The sequence below is a fragment of the Meleagris gallopavo genome, chromosome 20 (assembly GCF_905368555.1).
Source record: "Meleagris gallopavo chromosome 20, MGAL_WU_HG_1.1, whole genome shotgun sequence".
Taxonomy (NCBI): Eukaryota; Metazoa; Chordata; class Aves; order Galliformes; family Phasianidae; genus Meleagris; species Meleagris gallopavo.
In genome coordinates this window covers 591,374-614,480 of record NC_139423.1, presented here as the reverse complement: position 1 = coordinate 614,480, position 23,107 = coordinate 591,374, and the positions used below count along the sequence as shown (strand labels likewise).

The window sequence follows — 23,107 nt, the reverse complement described above, 5'->3', positions numbered from 1 at the left end:
AGAGAGCACTGCTGTGCTGTGTGGGAGCTGAATACTGGCACAGGTACCCAGAGATATTTTGGAGTCTCCCCTTTGGAGGTATTCGTGCATATCCGTCCCAAACCTTCCACTGTCCCAAACTACTCCATTCTTACCTGTTCCTCAGTAACTAAAACTTCAGTTATCAATGTCATTCTCATCCTAAATCCATAAAACAGCACCTTACCAGCTACCAGGAAGAAAATTAACTTCATTCCAGATGAAACCAAAACACTCCATTCTGTCTTCCCTCCTTCCACATGATTCTGAACTCTCATCCCTTTGGCAAGTTTATCTCAGTTGTCTTCTTCTTTTGCATAACAGTTCTTCCTCAAGTTTTCCTGTCATTTAAACTCAAAGGTAAAAGAGCCTGATATCTGTTTGCTTTAACCATTTATGCAATTTAGTTAATATATATAAGCAACAAAACTTTTTTTTTAAGTATTATTTATTAAGACATAAAAAAGAGAGAGCACCAAAAGCACAAAATGAAAGAGAAGCTAACTCTCTGAAGATGAAGCAGCTATCAAGTCGTAAGTCTAACTGTGTCTCCTCTGATCACAGTGTTCACCTGCACAGAGTTACCTGCCGATGCTCTCAGGCACGTGGTCAAAAACAAAGCAGGCAGAGGAGTGCCTGAGTCTGGGACAGGTGGGCCTGAGGCTTGCCCTTGTGTCCCCAGCGAACTCTCAGCTCCCTCCTGGCTCCCATCTCCTGGGCTCTCAGGTCCCACCGCATCGCCCATCAGCTTCACAAGCGTCATCCCCAGAAGCGGTGACAGGCTGCGGGCACAGAGCTCTGGAGGTTGCCTGTGCCAGGAGGATCACTGTCATTTGTCTCCCTTCAATCCTCAGTGTCCAAAGCTCAAAATAACCCCCTTGCAAGGCTCCTGCGTGGGGCCAGGCCTGCTGCTGTAGATGATACGCCTCCATGAATAGCACTCGAAGACATTCCTCAGCGGGTAGCTTGCCTTCTATATCTCACTGCAACGTGTTGCCGTGCAGGAGCTGGACAACTGTGCCGTGTCCTAAGATGGCAGATGCTATTCTTATCCCAGAAAGTCTTGCTCTGTCCGGCACAGCTCCTTTCTCAGCTGAAATGTTAACAGTCAGAAGCAGGCTGGAGTGGCCCCTCTGAAGCCAGTGGAATGGCAGCGTGTGAACGCCGCACCTGGGCGCTTGCCCTGCTCTGCTGGGATGTGCTGTGCCACCAGGAGCATGGCTGCTGCACAGCTACTGTTGGTGTTCAGCTGGGAATCAGCTTGGGATAGGTGAGGGCATCACTTCTCTTGACATCAACAATGAGAAACAAAGTCGGTGAATGTGAAAGCTCACTTCTTGCTGCTCAGAATGAGAACCCAAATCCATGAATCCCTTCCCATCATGAGGAAGGCAGCAGCACTTGCTCCAAGCTTTCTTCAGGGCTGGCAACACTGCTGAGAGCCACATTCTCTCTCAGCCAGGTGGAGTAAGAGCAGGCCATGCTGACATCAAACACTGAATTGGGGCCCCAGAGCTTGACATGTGATATGAGTCACGAAATGCACTGTAATGCAGCTCTTGTTGCTGAAAAAATTAATAAACTGGAAAACAAGAGAGACAAAGTATGAGTAACAGCAGTGCTGAAGTGCTGAAGGGAGTTTGAAATTGTGCTGGGAAGAGCAGGGAGGAGACAAGGATGGGGAGAGCAAGATGTGTGTGTGTGAAGGAAGAGAGAGGAGTGAGAAGATTGTAGAGGATGTGGGAGTAGGAGAAATGACAAGTGAGCATTAGGTTGAAGGAAGAACGGTCAGAGGAAACAGGAAGATAAATTATTGGTAAACACTAAAATGATTATCTACATATGACCATCTAACCCACGGGTGTCTGACCTTTTGGCTTGCCTGGGCCATGTGAAGTGAAAAGGAAGCCCAGCTTGTGGCTGCCTCCTTTGCATGTGCGTTTTTTGGCAGCTGAAGAATAGGATGAGAAGGAAAACAACAAACACAGCGGAGGAGGAGAATGGAGCAGAGGCTGAGCAGCTTTGAGGGATGCCAGGAAGGAGAGTTTATGCATGTAATGGGGAAAGGACCAAATCAGTGATCTGAGCCAGGGAGGATGTGTGCAGGAGGAGCAGAGGCTGGGAAAAAAAAAAGACAGTGCTATAAAGCCTGCTGTATGATCAGGACCAAAGTGGGACACTGATGTGAGGAAAATGGAAGATGAATTGCTCACTGCTTTATGGAGAATGAGGGTCATTTTGCATTCTCACTCTATTTGTGGAGTCAGGATGCCTGTCATCTGATCAGGGCTTGTGCAAAGGTCTTGAGAAAAACATCAGTTCATAGTGGCCATAAACAAGGACCTCTGAGAGAAAGTTTAAAATAGATGCAGCTGATGGGCTGATATAGAGCTGCTGTCCTGTGTGGACTGTGTGGACTGCAGGAGACCTCCTGAGCACAACAGTAGCAATTCAGTTCTAGCAGAACAAATGGTTGAAAACATTTCACTTTAGACACTCTGTCAGTAAAGCCATATTCAGTAGTTCATAGTAAGGAGCCCCAAGAGAGAAGGAAATCCCACAGAACCCAGGTTTTGCTGTTAAGGCTTCAGAGCAGTGCTCTTACAGCTCCAGCAGAGTGGGCACCACCATCTCCACATGCCAGCAGCTCCCTAAGGTCAGCACAGTGCTGCTTGGAGAAATACAATTCTGTGTACATAGAGGGTTTGGAACTGAAGCACTAAGGGGCAAACAGCAGGCTTAGCAAATACACGAGGCAGAGAGCAGTGCAGGCTCAGGGGATGGCTCTGCTTTGAGACCCCACAACTGGGAAGGCATTGGTCAACTTCAGCAGCAGGGCACTTTGAGGAATCTGAGGGACTAACTTGGAAGGAAGGCAACATACACCTGTATTGTTCAACAAAGCGGTAATTGAGTGAATTTGGCACAGCACCTTGAGATGCTCTGGGCAGCCTGGTCTAGTGGTTGGTGACCCTGCCAATGGCAAGGGAGTTGAAATTAGATGATCCTTGAGGTCCTTTTCAACCCAGGCCATTCTGTGATTCTCTGATTCTAGGCGGCAGATTTGGGATACATTTTCTCAGGCCATGGTCCTGTTTGAGATGTTAAGCAACTTTCTCTCTTCCTTTGGGCTCAGTGTTCACTTCTCCTTTGGCATAAACTCAAACCTTCTCAAGTACTTTGTGACAAGACATTCAGAGAGAAACATCTGTCCCTAGAAGACTTAAAGTGAGATAATTACCACACCACATAATAAAAGCAGGTAATTACAACAGAACAGGGAAAGTAAGCACTGCCAGACCCCCTCAGCTGCTCTTCTCCCACATGAGGCACCTTGGCTGCTGGCTGTCTGGTGACACAGCACCATCACTGACACACCACCAGCTGGTCTGTTTTGTGCAGCTAATGTGCAGTTCAAAGGGAGCAGAGACGTGTATGCTTCTCTCTGTCAGTCAGGTGGATACAGAGAACAGTTAAGGAAATGTTTATGTTGATCACCATGGATAAAATGAGTCTGTTGGCAAATTTCCTGAAGATGCAAAAGGAACTTTTCTGCAACATAGGAAGTTAGTTTAGAAAATATTCTGCTAAATAGGTAACTGCGCTGCTGTGACCATGGCACTCAGAAGATCTTACAGTGTTCTAACCTTGAAAAGTCTAACATTTAAGGAGAACAGGATTATACAAATTCCAGTACCAGTATATTTCCAATTACAGCACTGAAACCTGCCTAGAAGTGGGATTTGTGCATCTGTCTGAGTGTCAGCAAAGGAAGATATAACTTCATTGCCCTCTTTTTTAGGATGCAGTTGTTGCTAGTTCTAATATTATGCACCTAACCCTAATTTTCCTTCCCTCCCCCCCTCCCCTCCCCCTTTTGCCACTTGCTCTCTTTCTTCTCTGTCTTTCCCGGAGGCCTCATAGCCTGCCCACCCCACTCCCCTGCTCTGTAACTGGAGCCCCTCAGCTGCTTTGGTGGGTGACAGAAAGGGCATCCTGAATGTCACCTCCCTGGCAAGTGGCTGCTGCCCAGATCTCTTCCGCTGATGTTTGCATGAAGATCCTGAGTAACGGTGCACCTCTGACAGCCAAGAGCTGGTCATCCCTACTTAACAGGTGGCCTCTTTACCTGTCTCTCTGCAGCTCTGCTTGCTGCTTTGTGCTGATTGAGTCTCACGCACTGTCATGTTGCTGGAAGCCACTTACCACATCATCTCTGTCAGGCTGGCCATGCAATCACAAGCCAAAAAAACACTTTGTGTGGCTGCAACCAAATGTCAGCTTCTCTGCCCATTCAGTGCCTCTGAGCTGTACATAGGCCAAAACCTACAGAAATCCAGTCTCTGAAAAGAGAATTGGGGTTAAGAGTTACCAGACAGCAAGTAATTGGCTCCAAATGTCAAGTCAGTGCTTGACAGTGGCCACAAAAGGCAAGCAGATTATTAGGAATAATCAGGATCAACTGAGAACAAAACAGAAATCATTGTGCCAGGCTCACAAACCATGTGCTTTCCACAGCTCTGGCCTGTGCAAGTAGAAATGTTATATAGAAAGATGTCAACACTGATGGGAACACTGGAGAGACAGTGACTATGATTCTTCACTTTGGAAAAGGAATGATCAGGTGGGAATATTATATGCTTTCATAAAATTATAAATACTTTAGAAAATGTGAAAATGCATTTTCACCAGTCATCTTATATACTCTCCTTACAGATTACCTGCCAGTGCTTTGTTCTGAGGTGATGTGAATGGCTGTATGTTCTCAAATTTATGAGGCTGCCTCTACAGGTGCTGTCTTTCTGCCCCAGTTTTCCCACAGTTGTGGGAAATGGGCAAAGAGCTGCTTTCCACATCCTCCCAAATGGGCTGAGGCTAAGTTCTGTACAGCAGTTAGCAAAGCATGTTATTTGGGAATAAAATTCTCTGAAGTCTTGGGGAAAACAAAGAGAGAAAGGAAGGGAGGAAGGAAGGAAGGGAGGGAGGAAGGAAGGAAGTATACTATATAAGAAAAGGGAGGAAGGAAGGGAGGAAGGAAGGTGTACTATTTAAGAAAAAGATTGCTATACTCAGCTCTTTTCTGAATCAGAGGATAATAATAAAATAATTATCACAGCAAAGTGATCTACGGTGATCTACTACGGGAAAACACACTGGAGCAGCGGGTACTGCTAAATAGCTGCTCCCTGAAACCAGTTACAGCTTTTCCACATCCATCCTACCAGCTGCAAGCCTGGAAAACCAATAGTCTGCCTGTATTCCTCTGCTTCAGCTGAGTAACTTTGACCTCCTCTGCAGGAGCAGGCTGATTAATACCTGGTAAAAAATACTTACTCGGGTCAATAAGGTAACAGGTAGCAATGCAAGGGAGAAGATAGCTTGATACAGCATCTGCCTTTGATTAAGAAGCATCACAGTGCTATAGAACCTAACTAAGGAAGTCTTGTCAAACAACCTGAATGTTAAAGTGTTAACTAAATGTTCACTAAATGTTAAGTGAAGCTGGTGTTCTGAATCAGCTTGCTGTGCAGTTTCTTTCATGTTGGTGACTAAGCAGGGTGTTCTTCCTCTTGAAATTCTGAGGGAATACATGTTAATTTTAATTCCTCTGAAAGTAAGTCTCAAATTCAGCAGATGCACATGGCATAACCGAGGACACATTTCTTGGCATTTGTGCTGTTTGTGCCTGTTAAGAGATTTGCTACTGAACTCAGTGGGGGTGGTAGGGAGGGGGGCAAAGAAACAGTTGCAGCTGTGTCTTGGTGATATTGCTGCCTTTACCAAAGTAAAAATATCACTGATGTCACATATAAAACCTCTCTTCAGTTTCTTCCAAGAAGAGCAGACAGGAGATGGGGAGGCAGGGGAGGAGAGGGAAGGGGGGGGGGATGTAGTTCTACTGCTTTGTTCCTGCAGTCAAAGAGGGAATAGAATCCTTCTCTCAGTCAAACATCAGTGGTTGAGAAATCCCTCTAATTTGTTCTTTCTTTTACTGCCATGAGCTAAAAGAAGGTATAAGACTGCGTTTCTGTAAAATCCACTGCAAGCCCCTAAGAGGCTGATAAAGCAGTCTGCTTTGATCCCCTTGCCTTTTAGCTCGACTGCCTTAATATCAGATTATCTCATTTAACTGCACAGATCACATTACAGGTGGGCATGCAGAGCAGCAGGGAACTTGGTGAGTTTCTGTATTTTTCTCTGAAGCAGTCCAGTGGTGAATAAGAACATAGGAGGGAACTCCAAATCCTCAAACCACTCTTGCTTTTGGAGAGGATGATATTTGCAGAAATACACAAATATATATAATGAACTTTTGCTTCTTTTGTGTCTGCTTTCCCTAGAGGGGGTCTGGGCAGTACCTCGCTGTTGTGACAGTTTCCTAGTTTTGTTTAATCCCAATTTGCAATTTTTGTTCAAATATAAGATGGGGTTCTTAGGAGAAATTGTCTTGGAAAGGTACCTTGTTTTATACTCCCACGTTGTTTGAAATTCACAGTGAGAATTTGGATCTGCTGCCTTGGACAGAACCATGCTGGAGTCATGGGTATCTGGATGAAACAAATCAGTACTGAGGTTATTCTCCCGTAGCATCAACCATTCAAATTGTAATAGGTTTGTAATCTCCCCTCCATGGTCCATGGAGAGGAAAGGATTCCTCCATGGGAAGCCAGGCTAAGGAAAGTTTCTTACTTATGGAGATGCTCATTCTTCCCCTTTTACCATGAAGGGGGCCCAGGAAACTCAGAGCACACACACTGCTTTCATGGGGTTGTGGATAGGACTCCTACCACCCATGTGCACACATTTGGGCTCTACGAGCCCAACTTTAACCCAGTTTTGTGCTAATGAATCACAGTGCATTTGGAAAAATGTGCTTTAAGTTATTGATTATGATACTTCACAGTTATCACTATTATTGCTTATTTTGCAAACAAAGAGTAGACAAATTAGCAGAAATGGTATGCTACTCTGAGTAAGCTGGGCTTTGAGGAAAAAAATACCTATAGTTATGTTCAGGGGCTCTAACAGAATTCATTAACAGTGGAAAACTATTTCTTCCATAGAACCATAAAACCACAGAATGGCCTGGGTTGAAAAGGACCACAATGATCATCTAGTTTCAACCCCCCTGCTATGTGCAGGGTTGCCAACCAGCAGACCAGGCTGCCCAGAGCCACATCCAGCTTCCCTTTGTGATTCTTCAGCACGGAGGCTTGCTAAAATCAGACTGAGCTGGATACTCAGAATCTTGTAATTCTTGTGTTGCCCCACGTGTACCTTCCTGCTATTCTTTCATGACACCTTCATTTGCCTCTGCTCCTTCCTTCACTTACTGCCTGACCCAGCTTATCCATGTGTGTCCCTAAGGGCTGCTGAGGCACCCATCCTCTGCAGGGGAGGTGTTCTCTGGGAGGGATCCCCAGCTGTACCTCATAAAATGCAATGCTCTCATCCAATTTGGAGCTTTAGGACTATGCATGGTCAGCCTGTCACAGTGCAGAAGGCAGCCACCCTCCAGAAGGAACTTGGTTCTAATCCTTGGTTATGCAAGTTCTGTTGCCTCTAGCGAAGCCTGCAGTCATGTCAAGATTCCTGAGAAAAAAAGACCACAATGTGCTTGTAAAGGCAGTCCAAGCCACACAAATAGGACGATGCCCTTCCATAAACATAAACCAGATTCTGCATGAATGCCTCTTTTATCTACCCCAACAGCTCTTGGCTTTTTTTTTCCTTCAAAGCCCTCTTTCCTCATCAGATCACATCCAGGCTGGATGGAGCTTTGAGCAACCTGGTTTGGAGGGAGGTGTCCCTGCCTGTAGCAGAGAGCTGGAACTAGATAATCTGAAAGGTCCCTTCCAGCCCAAACCATTCCATGATCTCCAGGTGCACATTTTTTGCTTCTTTCCACATTCTCATCTCTTACACTGCCACCTTCCACTCATCATTCTCTCTCATTCCCTTTCCCCTCCTTCCTATGACCTCAACCTGTCCCTGGTGGGATTTCCTTCACACGGCACTCACAGAGCTGCATGCCAGACCTTCCCATGCCCATGCTCAGAACCAATGGTCTGTCAGAGGAGCAGCACATCCACACACGCATTCCTGGTCAGGGCTACTGATCACTGGGGGAGGATCAGCTGTCCACAGGTACAGGAGACACCAACCCTGTTCTTCAGACTCAAGGGCATTGACCCACAAGAGGAGGTTTCCTACCTGAGCAGAAGTCAAGCAGCTCTGAGCTCTCTCCAGCCTTCCAGAGCTCAATAACAAGGGGTGTAAGGGGATCCTTGGTAAAGGAGATGTCTGCTCTATCTATCCTGCGAGCATTACAGACTCTGTGTGGCGTAGACACATGGACAAGTTACTGAAAGCTGAGAAGGTTAAAGGTTTCTTAGGCTTCACACAGAGATAGCAGGAAAGTGCTTATGCTTCTGTCTCCCATTACTGGCAGTGACACAGATTATACTGTTTTCAGTACAGTTTCCCATCTGTGGCTTGTTTTTGCTTTAGTCACATGACGTCTTTCACCAGCTTGAGAGGGTTTTGTACTTTAGAAGTCTTCACCACTGGGATGGTGAGAAATATCTCAGGAGTGACAGATTACGCAATCCTTTGATCTCACTCTGCACAGACATTTTGAAGAATTTTCCTAATGACTAACTAGTGCCTCTCAAGTTGTGATTTTTGATCAGTGTCCCTTGTTACACTCCTACTACTAATTGGAAAAGTTTAGAACATTGTATTTTTAACTGCCCGTCATGGAACTTAGTCCTTTTCTCCTAACATTAAAAACCCTGGAAGTCTCTTTATAGGACTAGTTTTCGAGACCCTTGACCATCTTCATCATCTTAATTCATATCCTTTTTTTTTATCCCACATCGGACAAACCATTCCAGATGACAACTCAATCATACCAAACAAAAGGAGTTATAGCTTCTGACAGTCAACTGAACATGCTCAGAGCATCATCCAGTATCTTTGCCTTGTTCGCAGTGAGAGCACTCATTATCCTTCTGGGCAGCCATCATAACTCATCCTTTTTAGCAGGGCTCCTGCTGAACCGGTCAGTTCCCAGCTCATACTGGCACCTCGGGCTATTTTTCTCTCAGGTGTGAGCTTTCCACTTGTCCACGCTGATCTTCATTAGATTTGTGTTGATCCAGTCTTCATGTCTCTTAATGTATCTGGAATGAAGCTCTGTCATTTGTCATCTGCCTATAATTTAGTGTCATTCACAAATTTGACAAAGTTGAGTTTTGTGTCATTGTTTGAGTTGACTCCTTGAATTCCTTTCAACCAAATTCCATTCTACAAGGAAAAAGAGAATCCACAGGAAGCCCTTGTTTTTGAAAAGTTGATGGGAAAGAAGAAACAAGTGAGACAGACTCAATAAGGTTAAAGTTAGTAAGGCTAAAAAAACCTTTGAACAGTTGAAGCTTGTACCAACGCACTGCTTATAAGTGGAAACAGGCAGTACATTTGCCATAGTGGAATTTGTTAGCACAAGTATTTAATATGCATTTTGACTTAGAAAAAATATGGAGAATTTCTTTGTCCAGATGAACACAGGACAGTGATGGCTGTCTACAGCCCCTAAGATGTCAGACGTTTGTAACCATGTTTTCCCTCCCTTCTTCTGGCACAGCACTCTGTTCTAGTCAGAGGAGCAGAGGGCTGGAGAGTAGTTCTCAGGGGAAAAGGCTGAGGATCACCAGTAAAAGATTCCTTTCCATGCTGCAAAACCTCCTGTCATACAAGTACGCTGGCGCGTTTCCAGCTCATGACCTCAACCACACTGAACACACATGTGAGGGAGTTTCCCACTAACCAACATACAGCAGCCTGTAGGTTCTTCCACTTTTTCACTTTGTTCTCATTCTGCCACCCTGCTAAAAATCATCCTCTCATTCTTTGTCACTCACAACTTAGGAGAAGAAAACCCACATCTGAAAAGGTAGTAGACAGTGAGGCAGCTGCCTGATCTCCATCTCAGGAGGGATCTATTTTCAGCATGACTGAACCCCTCTCCACCATGGAGAATATCAGCATTGCCTCGCAGTGCTGCTGCCCAGGACAGTCTGTGTCCAGAGATGGCCTTCTGTCTGCCTCTGCTCCTTTACCTGCTGTGCTTTGCTTCTAGTCCCAGAAGAGTCCAGACCTGCAGAAATGAAAGCAGAATTGACAGAAAATTAATGGCAGAAAGCTTTGTGTTTTTGTAAAATAATATGAAGAGATATATGCGGTACAACTACTGCTGATTATATTTGATATAGCACTTAGGTGTATTTTCTACATCATATAATGTAATCGTACCTTCAATTACAGTTGGGTGGGATGTTATTTAAACTGATTTGCAAACAGCCGCGACTGTTGAGTCACTTTTGCCATATGAACTGAAGGATTTCAGCTTTCAGATTTGTCCAGGCCTTTCTCATTTAAACTGAAGAGTTGTGACTATTAACAGGCAGCATTAGCAGATCTACTGCAATCTACTACAAATGGTGGGAAATAAGTGAAAGTATGTTCAAAAACCAAAAACAGAAAGTAACCTTTTAAGGGTCACATGAACAGAGAGATGTGTTTATTTCTCGCAATAATAAAATTTGAATTCAGATGTGCCGTGGTAGCCCTGGAAGGTAAGGTGAGGTCTGGGAAGATGTCCTGCTGTGCAGGGAAAGCTGTGCAGCTGCATTGCTGTGACCATGGAGTTTGACTGCAGTGTTGAAGTTCCCCCTTCTTTCTAATAATGCTTGATTAATTCATGGAATAATTTTGAGAATGGCTAGGGCACTAAATGGATCTTCTCTACACTAGCAGGGACAGGCAAGGCACCGATCTCTTCTCTGTAAACAGTGATGGGACCTAAGAGAATGCATAGAGCTGTGCCAGGGGAGGGTCAGGTTGGATACTGACAAAAGGCTCTTCACCAGAGGGTGATCGGGCACTAGAACAGGCTCCCAGGGCAGTAGTCATGGCACCAAGCCTGCTGAAGCACACAAAGTGTTTGGACAACACTCAGAAATGTGGTTTGAATTTGGAGTGAATCTGTGTGGAGCCTGGAGTTGGACTCGATCATCCTCATGGGTCCCTTCCAACTTGGGATATTATATAATTCTATGATTCCTTTTGCATCATCGTGCTTGTGCCTCCTTGTTGTGGCTCTTCTAGAGTGGTTTCTTTCTTCTAGAGGGGTTTCTAGAACAGCTTTGATATTTTGTTTGAATGGTGCTGCATTGTTTCATGATGAATACTGTCAGGTCCCTGCACCCCTGCTAATCTAAGCTATCAGGATTTTTTTGTATTACAGTCAGCTGACAAAGGAGTAAGCAGACACACTTGGTGTCATCTATAAAGCCTGCTTCATGGCGAAGCAGACTTTAATGTAAGTGTGTTTTATCTGAACTGTGTTTGCAAAGTGTTCTCAGCTGCATCTCCATATATAAGATCTTGGAGAATTTTGCTACATTTCAGTAAACTTTCAGACCCATGATTGATTAATACCAATCTCCTTTCAGGTATGGTTCACTCTGAGATACTACATAAATCTCACATACCCATAATCACCTTATGCTAACTATTGGGTTTATACTGGTATCAAGGTATTAATAATGAGCTATTAATGTGGACATAGCTCAATGCTTGTGATAGACAAGGAAATCCAAATTATACATCCGCAGTAAGAATAGTTTCTCCTTCACTGAAGTCAACATACATAGTTACACTGTGGTTTTGTATATGCCTGCAAAAATATTCTGCTAAACAAGGACTTCCTCCAGCACCTAATGCAGGGTTAGTGGGGACGGTATGCCCTGAAGTTTTTCTGTGCCCCTAATTATCAGGCATTGTTCTCAGTCTTCCTTGCAGGATGAGACTGCTAGCAGTTTTCTAAGTTCTCCTTTGAGAGAACTTTGTACCTTCCCCCAGGTAAGCTCCAATAACTATTTTTATTCTATATATGCATGACATTCAGCTCCTTCTCTTGATGTGTGCTTGTGGTTGACTGGGCTCTGGACTCCTGAGGCAGATTTCCATTCCCCTCAACCAGAGATGGAGTCATTAACCCTATGAAGATTAGAAGTTTTCAGATCTCTTCATGAAAGAAGAGATGCCCCCTGTGTCAATTTACTGTGGGTGGGACCACTCAAACCTTTCAAGCTCCTAGGTTAATCTTCTATAATTCCTCAGCACGCCAGGTTTCTTTCTCTCCTAAAGAGACAATCAGACACTACATGCCTGGTCTGGCACAACCCATGGTCTGCAGTCTTGGAGCAATAAGAATAGATTGGTAGAAAGCCTTTTCCTTGTTGACTCTGGGTAGAGGGAAGCTGCTTCTTCACATTTCAGTTGAATAGTTCTACAGCTACCATTTTATTTGAGTGTGTCAAGAAACATGGTGATTTTTTCTGGTGATAGGAAAGCTGCCAGATTTCTAATTTTGGGTTAATAATAATGATGCTAGAGGTCTTACTAGTCTCTCTTCTGAATGGGGTCGTGAGCTCCTACCCCACAACCTTTAGGTTGCGTATTTCCACATGGCTATTATGGCCCTATATGCAGAACAGTTTCAGTCCCAGTGAACTAGAACCACTATTTAAATGAGATCCTATTGGCTGGTAGTCCTACCGTCTGGACTGTCCTCCAAGGATCAATCAGAGACTAGATCCAATGAACTGCATAGCACAATATTTGAGATGATAAAGGCTGAATTCCTGAAGGAGATGGCAGACTGTTTGGTCTCGATACCAATCTATGTATTCTTTCCTCCTTGGCCATTATATTGACTCTACAGAAATCTCATGCTGTTTCTATATAGGGCCTGTTTATTAGGGGAATATCAAGGTGCCTGAGGACTTCAATTGCTTTGTTTTAATGTCAGAGGAGGCCTTTAGATACACCTGAAAGTCCACACATAACCTGGTTAACTCAATTAGCAATATTGATGAACGTGTGAGAGAGAGATTAGAGACTCCGTCCTGTGCCACAATTACACGGTGAGCAGGACTTGCCAAGGACTCACAGAAGAAGCAGTAATGCAGGACAATTGTTTTCCTACTTCACATTTCTTCCTCGCACCAATAAAGTGATTAAATTTGTACTTCACTCATTCCCTCCTGGATGTTTTCTCCTTGATAAGGGAAAGTGTTTGACTTGGCTTCTCTCAATAAATCAAGCTCTTCTTTTCATTGGCTGTGTTTTCCCTTAACTAAGAGAATGTCAAAATAATCCTGTCATTCCATTTGCATAGAACCAAGTCCTGCAGATGATTAGGACTCTCTAAGAAATAGTAAAATACTGAAAGCTGCAGCAAACTTCACATAAAGATCAACAAGTTGGCAGTAAGGCTGAAGAGTTATAGGGAGTCCATCTTTGTTAACTCATTTGTAGTAATCAGACAGAATGCAAACCACAATATTACCTTCACCAAAGAGCGACCTCATTCCTGTTATCTTCAGATCAGAAAAGATGTGACTACATCCTTTTGTGTGAGGTAAAACTGTGTAGTAGCTTCCTTAGAAGACCCATATTTACATGAATAAAAATTCAATGAGATACTGCTTGAAGATATTTTAGTATAAATGTGCAAACAGACAGTCATTCAAATATGAGTCTCTTTGTCTTTGAGAATGGATGTCTACAGGAATGTTCATTTCCCTCTTCACATTTAGTTCTACCTCGGAGTCTCAGAGGAGTCCTGAAGTCTTCCCAATTCTGCAGTTAGTAAGACCCACTTAACATAAAGAATTTTCTATACTGTGTCTGTATGTGCACCAATGAGTACTACTTCATCAAAATCTGGGACTGAAGACTGGGTCCAATAGTGCTGAGGAAGGGAAAAGTCCCCCAACTGGGGAGGAACAACTACCCAGGAACCAAAAGATGTTGGAGGCCCAACCAGCCAGAAAATGGAAAGCACCTTTTAAATAAAAGACCTGAGGTTCCTGGTGGACACCAGGTTGAATATGAATACCATTACCATTCACATTCTTTCTATAAAGAAAGTGAATGATTACTTGGTCTCTATTAGAAGATGTGTCATAGCAGGTCAGGGGAGGTAATCCTTCCCCTCTGCTCAGCACTTTTCAGGCCACACCTGGAATACTGCATCCATTTCTGGGCTCTCCACTACAAGAGATTACATTGATGTATTTGGGTTCCAACAAAGTGTCTTGAAGATGACAAAAGGACTAGAGCATCTCTGATATGAGGAAAGGCTAAGAGAATTAGACTGTTCATCCTGGAGATGAAAAGATTCAGAAAAGATCAGCTGAGAGAGGAAATGGGCACACAGAAAATGTGGGAGGCTGCAACTGAACTTCAGGAAAAACTTTTTGACTCTGAGGCTGAATCAGCAATGGAACAGGTTTCCCAAAGAGAAATCTCCATCATTGTGGATGTTTAACAGCCATCTAGCCTCTCCTCCATTTCCTTGCCCCACTCACAACATTTTTCCGAGATTTAGACCTCTCTGAAAAGGCTTTAGGTTTCTAAAACTGGCTTATAGGGACCCAAATGTTCAGTCCCCAAAGCACTGCTGGGTGATTGCCAATACTCAAGAGACATACATTTGCTAACCACTTCATTTTCAGACTAGGTCTGTCTTTGGCTGACTGCATGCCTCGAGCTGCCTGGTGATGGGCTTCTCTCCTGCCTATTATACAGCTGGGTCCACTGCTTGGGAAATTCAACAGAAAAAAAAAAAAAAAAAAAAAGAGCAAATAAGAAGAGCTCTACTGAGAAGACTGGCTTTGTCACTGGCAACTGGAAATTCAAGACTTTCAGTTCCCAAAGTCAGGCATCTAGTCTAGGACAGTCAGCTGCTGAGGGCAGGGCCCCACAGGAAAGCAGCTGCAGCTACTTATTGCTTTATCTGCAGCTGCCAAGGGATGCTGCCTGGACAGTGCAGATGCTGCAGCTTCCCAGGAAGTGGGAGACTGAAGCTCCTTCCTTTACCTGGGGGGAGGAAACCCCCAGCTCTCCTATCCTGGGAGTGGTCTCATCCATCTCTGCTCCTCCCAAGCTTTGCTCTTTGTTCATGGTCTTTTGAGCCCTGTGCTTGGAGCTGCCAAGGTCCTCTTGTCCCCTCCTTGGCCAGACCTATAACGACTGGGATGCAGGGCTCTATGTGGCACTCATCATTCTGATTTGGATGGGTTCGAGCTCCAGACTGAGGCCCGGACACCCAGAATTTGGGTGCTGCAGTGCCAGAGCCCTCCTCAGCAAAGCTCTTCATGCACAAGTCAGTGCCTGGTGCTGGCTTTTACACCAATTGTCACAAATCATTTTTCTTACCTTGTCCCTGTGTTAACTGTTGAACTTCTGTTAATGACCAGGAGAAGAACATGCTGAAATTTAACAGTTTTTAAAGCAGCTCACATGACAACACCCATTTCCTGTATCACTCTTCAGAACTACCAGCAAATCCCTCTTTCCCATGCTATCAGCACTGTATGGGCATGTTTGCCAGCCCCAGTGCTCTGGTATGTTTTCTGGACTTATGTAAGATATCTTTGATGAGATGTGAGGGATGTATCAGGCACAGAGAATCTGGAATGTCTAGTTATTTCTAGAGCTGTGACTGACTAGAGGGATTTTTCTGTGAATTGTAGGTACGGAAAAAACTGTGGGAGTCTTTTCTAGATAAATGATTTTTCCTTGGGTTATAGGTATGGAGATACTCGGATAAGATAAAAGGTTTTCAGCAAAAGAATGGAGCATCTCTTGCTCACTGGCACTGACCTGCAGATCAGAAGTCTCGGGGGTTATAACTTCTCTCACAGCTCGCATTGGTGCACAAGGTCACAACAACAAATGCACATGCCTCTGCGCGTGTGTGCTCTTTCTGATTTCTCTGAAGTTGCCTCACATTGCTCTCAGAGGCATCAGCTTAAAAATCCAGTTAGAACCCAATCTCTCACTTACTGCAACTTTTGCCTGATCATCCTGCTGTACTTGTAACACTTGTGTTTTATGTCCACATTTTTGCTTTCAGGATTTTACCATCTCAACTGCCAGTTTCTCTTTCAACATCCTGTTCTATCTATTGTACAGCTGGGGAGCTGCAGCACACACATACCAAGCGATCCACTCTGGGTCATACAGTGAGTCGGTGGGAAAGCCAGCAATAGAATCCATAAGTCCCGCATCCAAGTTCTCTAAGTGCCTTGACTAGTCCAGATTCCCTCCTTAACACCCTTGTCAAATTGTTTATAGGAGATGTATTCATATAGTCCGTAAGACATCAAAATTTTCTAATTATATCTAGTCATGTCAAATGACAATTATGCCCTTAGTTCAGTTTGCCAGACAATGCTTTACCAAAGAAGGCCTGCCAAAAATTTTTTGACCGAAGAAAGAGTAGGCATCTGTAGCATCTGCAGATGAGATCGTATAAAATGTCCCTGCAGCAAGACTGCCCTGTCTCCACGGAAAGCTTCAAGGTAAGTGGATGGGGTCTGCAGCCATGCAGGAGTCTTTCTGTGTTACAGCATTTCTCTGCCTTCAGTGCTCATTTCCAGGAGGAAACTCAATTCCTCAGCTCGAGTTTTAAATCTGCTTTCAAGACACCTGCACGTTTTCACTCTGGAATTCTGTGCAGCAGCAAGTAGGAACTTGCCATTTCTGTTTTGCAGCACTGACCAGCTGCCAGGCTGCGAGCCACCCATCTGGTATCACAAGAGGTAAGAACCTGATTTATTCATGCTTTTGGGTGGGATTTCTGTATGGATGAGCAATCACCTTTTTTACCCTGTATGTGATTACAGTAGGCAGCTGGTGGGTGCTCATGGCTGGTGAGGTTTTCCAATGGTTGTGTTTCTATCTTCCTGCCTCTGATGGCAGACCAGAAAATTCCCATTGGAATACTCTTCATTTCTGCTTAACTGACCAAACAGGGAGTGAGGCATTCTGTCTTCACATCATTGCAGCAGTAGAACTGGACCAAGATGAACGAAGAAGGAAAAAGTGCAAAACTGTATATTCTTCCTCAAAATGTTATCAATTAATAAATCATCTGAGAATACAGACCTTCTTACCATCTTTGTACATCTTTGTAAAATGTTGAAGCTCTTTCAGATATCCATTTACTAAATCCAGACCAAAAGCAAAACAAAACCTTCTTAGCTGATGAACAGAGAGAATAAATTTCACTAACATAGCTAGAGAATTTTCAAGTGCAGCTGGAGAAATCTTGCTATCCACATGCTTAGCAAAGCATCTGAAGAAGCACTCTTATTTTATTGAAGTTTTGAGAAATCACCTGTTCCTGGATTTTTTCAGTATTTATTTGGGAGCTTCATGCAGCCATGGCAATTCCAATTTCAGTGCATGAATTTTGTTTCATACAAGTCAGAACTTTGAAGATGAGTCTATTTGGATATTGTACTCATGAATGACAAATGTATAAACAAACTGAATTACAGCAGAGTATTAAAAGGTCACAGATCCTGCCCTTTTCTTTCTGCTGGCAACTTCAGTAGCAAAATTCATTAATTTCCACTGCCTTCCTGTTACAATTATAGTTAATAAGTAAATGCTCCATAGGTTCAATATTTTTCAAGATTGTAGGTCTTTTATACTATATGTTTTTAGAAATGTTTCTTTGTCTTTAAATAAAATGCTCCACCTTTATTTCAACTGCTAGTAATGATGTCTTAAAATAAAACTTGCTCAGGAACTTCACTCGTCTTACAGACATGATGTTCTTAAAGTGCCAAGCCTACAATTGTAAAAGGTGACCAAATATTGCTCTTCTAGAAGTCTGAACACCTAGACTGCATCAGTTATGAGCTCTTGTTTCCTAAGTCAACCTAAGTCAATCAAATCTTCCATTAGGACATTTTAGATGCTCCATATAGTACAGGCTGAAGAAAACTAAGTCATAGTCAGTCTCCCAGTCTTACAGAATATATCTAAATGATCTGTGCCACATTACTTCTCCCCATTAGAGTATTCTGCTGAGGTGCCTTCAGTGAAGAGCAGCCATGGCTTCTTCAGATGCTGAGATGGCTGTCTTTGGAGAGGCAGCTCCCTACCTCCGAAAGTCAGAGAAGGAAAGAATCGAGGCCCAGAACAAGCCTTTTGATGCCAAGTCATCTGTCTTTGTGGCGCATCCTAAGGAATCCTTTGTGAAAGGGACAATCCAAAGCAGGGAAACAGGGAAGGTCACTGTCAAGACTGAAGCTGGAGAGGTGAGATAAAAGCAAACTTCAGATCAGCATTTAATCTCCACTTCGAGCTTTTAGCTGACATAGACAGATCTTTCACTTCCTTTACAGACTCTGACTGTGAAGGAAGATCAGGTCTTCTCCATGAACCCTCCCAAGTACGATAAAATTGAGGACATGGCCATGATGACCCACCTCCATGAACCCGCTGTGCTGTACAACCTCAAAGAGCGTTACGCAGCCTGGATGATCTACGTAAGTACCAGCAGCTCTCTTCCTTGGGTAGCGTAGCTGGGGAGGACTGCTGTGCCCGGCTGAGTGGAAGCCAACGTGCCGTGTCCCTTCCTCACAGACCTACTCGGGCCTCTTCTGTGTCACTGTCAACCCCTACAAGTGGCTGCCGGTGTACAACCCGGAGGTGGTGTTGGCCTACCGAGGCAAAAAGCGCCAGGAGGCCCCTCCACACATCTTCTCCATCTCTGACAACGCCTATCAGTTCATGCTGACTGGTGAGTGCCTGATCTCCTTCAAAGCAATCTGAAGAGCCTCACTGCTCTTACTGGAATATGTGAAAAGCCAGTTACAAACATCATGGAGCTGTGTGACAGAAATTGATTAAGTTAAGGAGGAACTAATTTCAAGCAAACTGTACCAAAAGCATGCATACATTCAGCACTGTGTATTATTTCTAGCATATCATACCAAATGCTACAGTCTCTCACTACAGAAATAACACTGGACTCATAACTTACTTTTTTGCAATGATTGAATTCAACACATTATTATTCCATACGGTCTTTTACTTTGAACAGAGGTAGGCAGCTTGATCAGACTCCCGTATGAAATCTATGTGAAGGGCAAGAAGATACACAGTTTGTGTGAGGACCATGTGCTTCTTACACTTGTATGTGTCCATTTGAGCTTATACTTACCACTTGGGACATGGAAGGAAACCCATTACTTGCTTCTAGGAATTAATGCGTGGACTTTCTGAAGAAGCTCCAACTTACACTTTCAGTCAGCTCACTGCTACACAGGACAACAGCTAAAACTGGAATTCCTAGGGTTTTCACTGTCTTCCGTCCCTGCAGTTCCTGCAGATTTCAGTTCATATTTGTCTCCTAGATTTTGTGTATCTTGTTATACATGAGCAGTAGGAAAAGCCTTCTTACCTCTATCTTTTCACAGACCGCGAGAATCAGTCGATCCTGATCACGTAAGTACGCTCCCTGCTCGGGTCCCTGCGGGGCTGCCCTGTGCCCTGTGTGTACCTTCTCCCTGACCTCACGCTCTCTGCTTCTCTGTTTGGTTTGACAGCGGAGAATCCGGTGCAGGGAAGACTGTGAACACGAAACGTGTCATCCAGTACTTTGCAACAATTGCAGCCAGCGGAGATAAGAAGAAGGAGGAGCAGTCTGGCAAAATGCAGGTACATTAAGAGATGCTGGCTTGAATCAATGTTTATTCTGTTCCTAGCATGAATTTTGGAAAATAATAATTATCCAGGAATAATTGTTATCCTGTAGGGAACACTTGAGGATCAAATCATCAGTGCCAACCCGCTGCTGGAGGCCTTTGGAAATGCCAAGACTGTGAGGAATGACAACTCCTCACGCTTTGTATGTCGCTACTCCCCTTACAGTAATGATGGGGCTAGTGATATTCTTAAATAAGGAGTTGTCCAAAGAAGCCATCCAGGTTGAATGCTCCTCTGTTTCCTCAACAGGGTAAATTCATCAGAATCCACTTTGGGGCCACAGGAAAACTGGCTTCTGCTGACATTGAAACTTGTAAGAGATGCTCCTGGCCTGCTCCATTCCTTCCCAAATTCCCACCTCCGTGTCCCATCTTGTACCTAACTCTTTTCTCCTTCCTTGACAGATCTGCTGGAAAAGTCCAGAGTTACTTTTCAGCTCAAGGCAGAAAGAAGCTACCACATTTTTTATCAGGTCACCTCCAACAAGAAGCCAGAGCTAATTGGTAGGAGACATCTCTGAGCTTTTTGGAGGAAGATTACAGAGCAACAATTGATAACTTTATGAAAAGAATGAAATGTAATCTGTGAATATCCATTTGTTTTCAGAAATGCTCCTTATCACCACCAACCCGTATGACTACCCTTTTGTGAGTCAAGGTGAGATCACTGTCCCCAGCATTGATGACAAGGAGGAGCTGATGGCTACGGATGTGAGTAGTGTATAAAACAGGTCAACTGTTATAGGTCATGTATCATATTCAGACAAATATTTCACTATACTGAATCTATTACCAGAGTGCCATTGACATCCTGGGCTTCACTGCTGATGAAAAGACTGCCATCTACAAGCTGACAGGGGCTGTCATGCACTATGGGAACTTGAAGTTCAAGCAGAAACAGCGAGAGGAGCAGGCAGAGCCAGATGGCACAGAAGGTATTGTTAAACTCAGTAGCTAATGGTCCTTTGAGCCACTCTGTGTCTTAGCCAAAGTTGGGCTTTAGAATCCCAAGGAAAACAGTAAGTCAGAAGCAGTCCCTTCTCCACCCATTGTATCAGTTTCTCTGATGTAAAATCTCTGGATTTGTCTATCGTATTCCAAATTAACAATTTAAACTGTCCTGTGTACACTGCCAGGAAGACAGCTCCAGCTGTGGATATCTTTTCTGAAATGTTACTGCTCATACTTCTGTTGGACATATCTTACAACCCTTGCGGAACAGTAAAGTGGTTCAGCCCTAACAAAATGGGTGGCCGTGTTCCTTTTCTCCCTTACCTGTCAGATGCTCAGGGAGCTCTGTTGTGAAAGGTGCATTTGTTTCCCCTCTGCTGGGGTAGGATCTTGAAACCACGTCTCCAGTTTTCCCACTGTTGGCTCCTCTTACCAAAGGACTGGGCAAAAGGTGGGAAGTACTGCAGTTGCATCTGAGAAAGGACAGAATCCAATGAGTTTCACTCCTGAGATATGTGCATACCACAAACGTTCAGCTTTCAGTTTTGTAAAACTTTAACAAAACATCATTACATTTTGCGTGCGTCAATGAAGAACTTCAAATATAAGTTCTTTCAAAAAGCTCCACACACATAATGGCTTTGATGTCACTGAGATTCTTTCTGCAGTGCTTAGAGAAGACTTCAAGATACAAAATGTTAGTAATGCTGAATTCTTTTCCGTCTCTCTTTGCTGTTTAGTGGCTGACAAGGCTGCCTACCTGATGGGCCTGAATTCAGCTGACATGCTAAAGGCACTGTGCTACCCTCGAGTCAAAGTTGGAAATGAGTATGTGACCAAAGGTCAAACTGTGCAGCAGGTAAGAAACAGTAACCTGAAACCATGCTTTGAATTAAGAGCTCTTTGATTCTCCTCTGCTGTGCATGGTAAATGCAAACATCTGCCTTTGCTTTAGGTGCACAATGCTGTAGGTGCTCTGGCAAAGGCTGTCTATGAGAGGATGTTCTTGTGGATGGTTCTTCGCATCAACCAACAGCTGGACACCAAGCAGCCCAGGCAGTACTTCATTGGTGTCCTGGACATCGCTGGCTTTGAGATCTTTGATGTGAGTAACAAAGATTTGTAAGAGCTGCTTGGAAGTCACAACTGGGTGTTATGACAACTTTAACATCCATATTATCATCACATAATTTATTGTAATTGTTTGGAACTTGATGATCTTTAAGGTCCTTTCCTAGCTACTCTATGAGTCTATGGTCCTATTTGCCTTTTTTTTTTTTTTTCCCCCTATAAAGTAGATTTGACCCTTGAAAGGATTTTTTCATGACAATAGGCTCATTATCAAGAGGAAAAACTCAAAAGAGCAGAATGGTTCAGATAGAAAAATTCTTTGGTTTAAATGATCAAAGGCTCCGTAAGAGATATAGATCATGATACATGTAACCTTTTTTCTGTAGTGTGGCCTCAGATGATGTATGAAGTATATTCTACCTTCTCAGATTTATCAAGGATTAAAATGTTGTTGTAAGCAACGATTTTTAAGCATTTCTCAATTTTGCTACATAGACTAAAGCTGAATTAAGAAATGCACAGGGACAATGAAACCAATATAGCTGCTTTCTGTATTTTTAAAGGATGAGGTTTTGCAGTTACTACTGCATCTTGCAAATATGAATCTTTATCATTTTATTTCCAGTTCAACAGCTTTGAGCAGCTGTGCATCAACTTCACCAATGAGAAACTGCAACAGTTTTTCAACCACCACATGTTTGTGCTGGAGCAAGAGGAGTACAAGAAGGAAGGCATTGAATGGACATTCATTGACTTTGGGATGGACCTGGCTGCATGCATTGAGCTCATTGAGAAGGTACGAGCATAGGAATTTTATAATTACTAGATCTCAGTTTTCAAAGGAATCTTCCATGTTCATAAGCAAATATTTAGATCTCGTTGTTCAAAAACATATTGGTTTAGTTTATTTTATCTGTCAGGTGAGACATTAAGGCTGTGTCACACAACTTTATGGCAGAAGGTTTGCACTGATCTCTTCTGAAGTGCTAAAAGGTTGTCAAAATCTCAATCAAAATGTTTTCTCAAAACAGCTAGAATAAGTTTCCAGTTGAGCTTCCACCTCACCTCTCAGCTCCGACAGACTTGTGCTCCTACAGCAATACAGCTGTATCTTTGTAAAATAAACTCAGAAGATGGAAATGCATAATTGATAGCAAGCAGTTGCAATTACATGTACGTCCTTTGACCTAGAATAAGAAAACAATCACATTATATACAGATGCAGTGTTCAGTAGCTGACAGGATGATAAGAAATAAGAATCGTAGAATTTCAGAGTGCAGAGGATCTGTGAGGTCACTTAATCTAACCCCCTTGGTCACAAAAGGGTCAGATAGAACAGGTTTCTGAGGACCACAAAGCTCTGTTTTGAATATCTCAAGTGATAAACTTGGATAACGATAACCTGTTTCAACACTTGACCATCCTC

At 43.5% G+C, this 23,107-nt stretch overlaps 1 protein-coding gene and 1 long non-coding RNA gene across 5 annotated transcripts in view; one reads left to right on the top strand and one right to left on the bottom strand.

The window, feature by feature from the left end:
* LOC104915527 (myosin heavy chain, skeletal muscle, adult-like) overlaps window positions 1-23,107 on the top strand; it is a 42,085-nt gene that overhangs the window by 7,652 nt on the left and 11,326 nt on the right. Inside the window, exons 1-15 of one of the 2 annotated variants that reach the window (XM_085240355.1) lie at window positions 16,150-16,457; window positions 16,650-16,697; window positions 17,964-18,206; window positions 18,294-18,437; window positions 18,535-18,691; window positions 19,371-19,398; window positions 19,500-19,611; window positions 19,709-19,801; window positions 19,909-19,972; window positions 20,064-20,162; window positions 20,266-20,369; window positions 20,455-20,593; window positions 21,350-21,468; window positions 21,565-21,714; window positions 22,306-22,476. In XM_085240355.1, the coding sequence (XP_085096481.1) occupies window positions 18,000-18,206; window positions 18,294-18,437; window positions 18,535-18,691; window positions 19,371-19,398; window positions 19,500-19,611; window positions 19,709-19,801; window positions 19,909-19,972; window positions 20,064-20,162; window positions 20,266-20,369; window positions 20,455-20,593; window positions 21,350-21,468; window positions 21,565-21,714; window positions 22,306-22,476 (1,587 nt within the window). In that variant the 5' untranslated portion in view covers window positions 16,150-16,457; window positions 16,650-16,697; window positions 17,964-17,999. Of the gene's footprint in view, window positions 1-16,149; window positions 16,458-16,649; window positions 16,698-17,963; window positions 18,207-18,293; window positions 18,438-18,534; window positions 18,692-19,370; window positions 19,399-19,499; window positions 19,612-19,708; window positions 19,802-19,908; window positions 19,973-20,063; window positions 20,163-20,265; window positions 20,370-20,454; window positions 20,594-21,349; window positions 21,469-21,564; window positions 21,715-22,305; window positions 22,477-23,107 lie in introns of those variants that run through there. The other variant, XM_085240356.1, reaches the window with a different exon arrangement.
* LOC100543639 (uncharacterized) lies at window positions 455-10,028 on the bottom strand. Of its 3 annotated transcripts, none has more exons than XR_118468.5 (6): window positions 8,233-10,028; window positions 7,449-7,611; window positions 6,479-6,566; window positions 4,225-4,361; window positions 2,951-3,240; window positions 455-1,600 (listed from the first exon to the last, which is right to left on the bottom strand). It is a non-coding gene; the product is annotated as an uncharacterized LOC100543639 (long non-coding RNA). The 3 variants fall into 3 exon arrangements; XR_014887480.1 differs by having other exon boundaries at window positions 2,951-3,232; XR_014887479.1 differs by having other exon boundaries at window positions 2,951-4,361.